Source organism: Phalaenopsis equestris, unplaced genomic scaffold (assembly GCF_001263595.1).
Source record: "Phalaenopsis equestris unplaced genomic scaffold, ASM126359v1 Scaffold000597, whole genome shotgun sequence".
In the NCBI taxonomy this organism is placed as follows: Eukaryota; Viridiplantae; Streptophyta; class Magnoliopsida; order Asparagales; family Orchidaceae; genus Phalaenopsis; species Phalaenopsis equestris.
Window position 1 is genome coordinate 65,887 of NW_018165037.1, and position 1,315 is coordinate 67,201.

The window sequence follows — 1,315 nt, forward strand, 5'->3', positions numbered from 1 at the left end:
GCCCCAATCCTTAACATCTTATGACTATATGATTATGGTTGTCAAAACGATTTTTTTGTTCTTGAACGGCTCGTGTTCTCTCTTGTTCGACTCGCTAAGAGCTGAACACGAACACACATTTTGAGCTCAAAATATAAACGAGCCGAAAACGAGCTGAAGCTGAGCCTGAGCTCGCTAATGTTCGGCTCGTTTACACAATTACACCCCAAACGGTGATATTATATATGTAAATTAAAATTTAAAGGTTAAATATATAATTACATAGAAAGTGAGTGGTATTTATGTCTTTCCCTGTTAAAACTGTTGCCTAGCTGTCACAAAATTTTGACGTGTTCCTAACCGTCACATATTTTACGGCGACAATTCTGAGATTTTTTAATTTTTCATATCTAATTAAAAAAATATATATGGAGTATAAAAAATGCTATTAAAATAAGAAAAAAAAAGTTAGGCCGCAAAATTTCATTCCGTTTTTGGCAGTTATTCCCATTACCGTCAATATATTATAGGGTTTTCGCGCTGGTTCGGTATTCCCTGAGCTCCGACTTCCCCATCCTCCGGCTCCCGCTTCTCTTCCCCCTCTTCCCGATCCCTTTCTTGACCAGCGGTTGCGGTAATCAAATCTACTAGCCGTGCAACGGTATGGATCGATACCAGAGATTCGAGAAGCCGATGCCTGAGACCGCCATTAACGAGAACGAGATTCGGATCACCTCTCGTGGCCTCATCCGCAATTACGTTAGCTATGCCACCAGCCTTCTTCAGGTAGATGCGCCACCACATTGTGTCTGTTTTCTATTCCCTCTCATAATGTAGGAAACGATCTTCATGCTCACTCGGGGCGCGCTGGCTATGGGTCATCAATGTCTAGTTTTTTTTTTTTTTTTTTTCATCCATGCTCTGTTTCTTGTCCGGTAGCTGTTATTTATTTTTTATCTTCGGCTCTATTTTTATTTGATCAGTGGTAGCTGTTTAAAAAAAAAAGGGAAACAGAGAGAGCTGTAGAAAGTAAATGCTAATCTTACCTTTCATCCATGGTTACCGAGAGAAACAAATGAATGAAGAAGAAGAGGGATTGTATTATAAGATGAAAGAAAGTTACAGCATAACCGAGAGATATTTACTTGTGTTTCTTGCACGCAAAAGGCTTACAGGTACCGCAATATATAGGCATATAGGGTTTTTCTAGAGTCAGTTAGTTAAAGGGTATAAAAGTAAAAATACTTATCAAGTAGTGGAGACCTCCTCATTGTCATGATTTAGCTGGTAGTGGAGAGCTCCTTGATATCATTATTATCCCCTCTCAAGTAGATGC

General features: G+C 39.2%; 1 protein-coding gene across 1 annotated transcript in view; it reads left to right on the top strand.

Moving 5' to 3' along the window:
- The first annotated feature begins 479 nt into the window (after positions 1 to 479).
- Positions 480 to 1,315, top strand: part of LOC110029597 (ribonuclease P protein subunit p25-like protein) — a 48,116-nt gene continuing 47,280 nt past the window's right edge. The window contains exon 1 of the mRNA XM_020731951.1: positions 480 to 765. Within this exon, the coding sequence (XP_020587610.1) occupies positions 643 to 765 (123 nt within the window). The 5' untranslated portion in view covers positions 480 to 642. The remainder of the gene's footprint in view (positions 766 to 1,315) is intronic.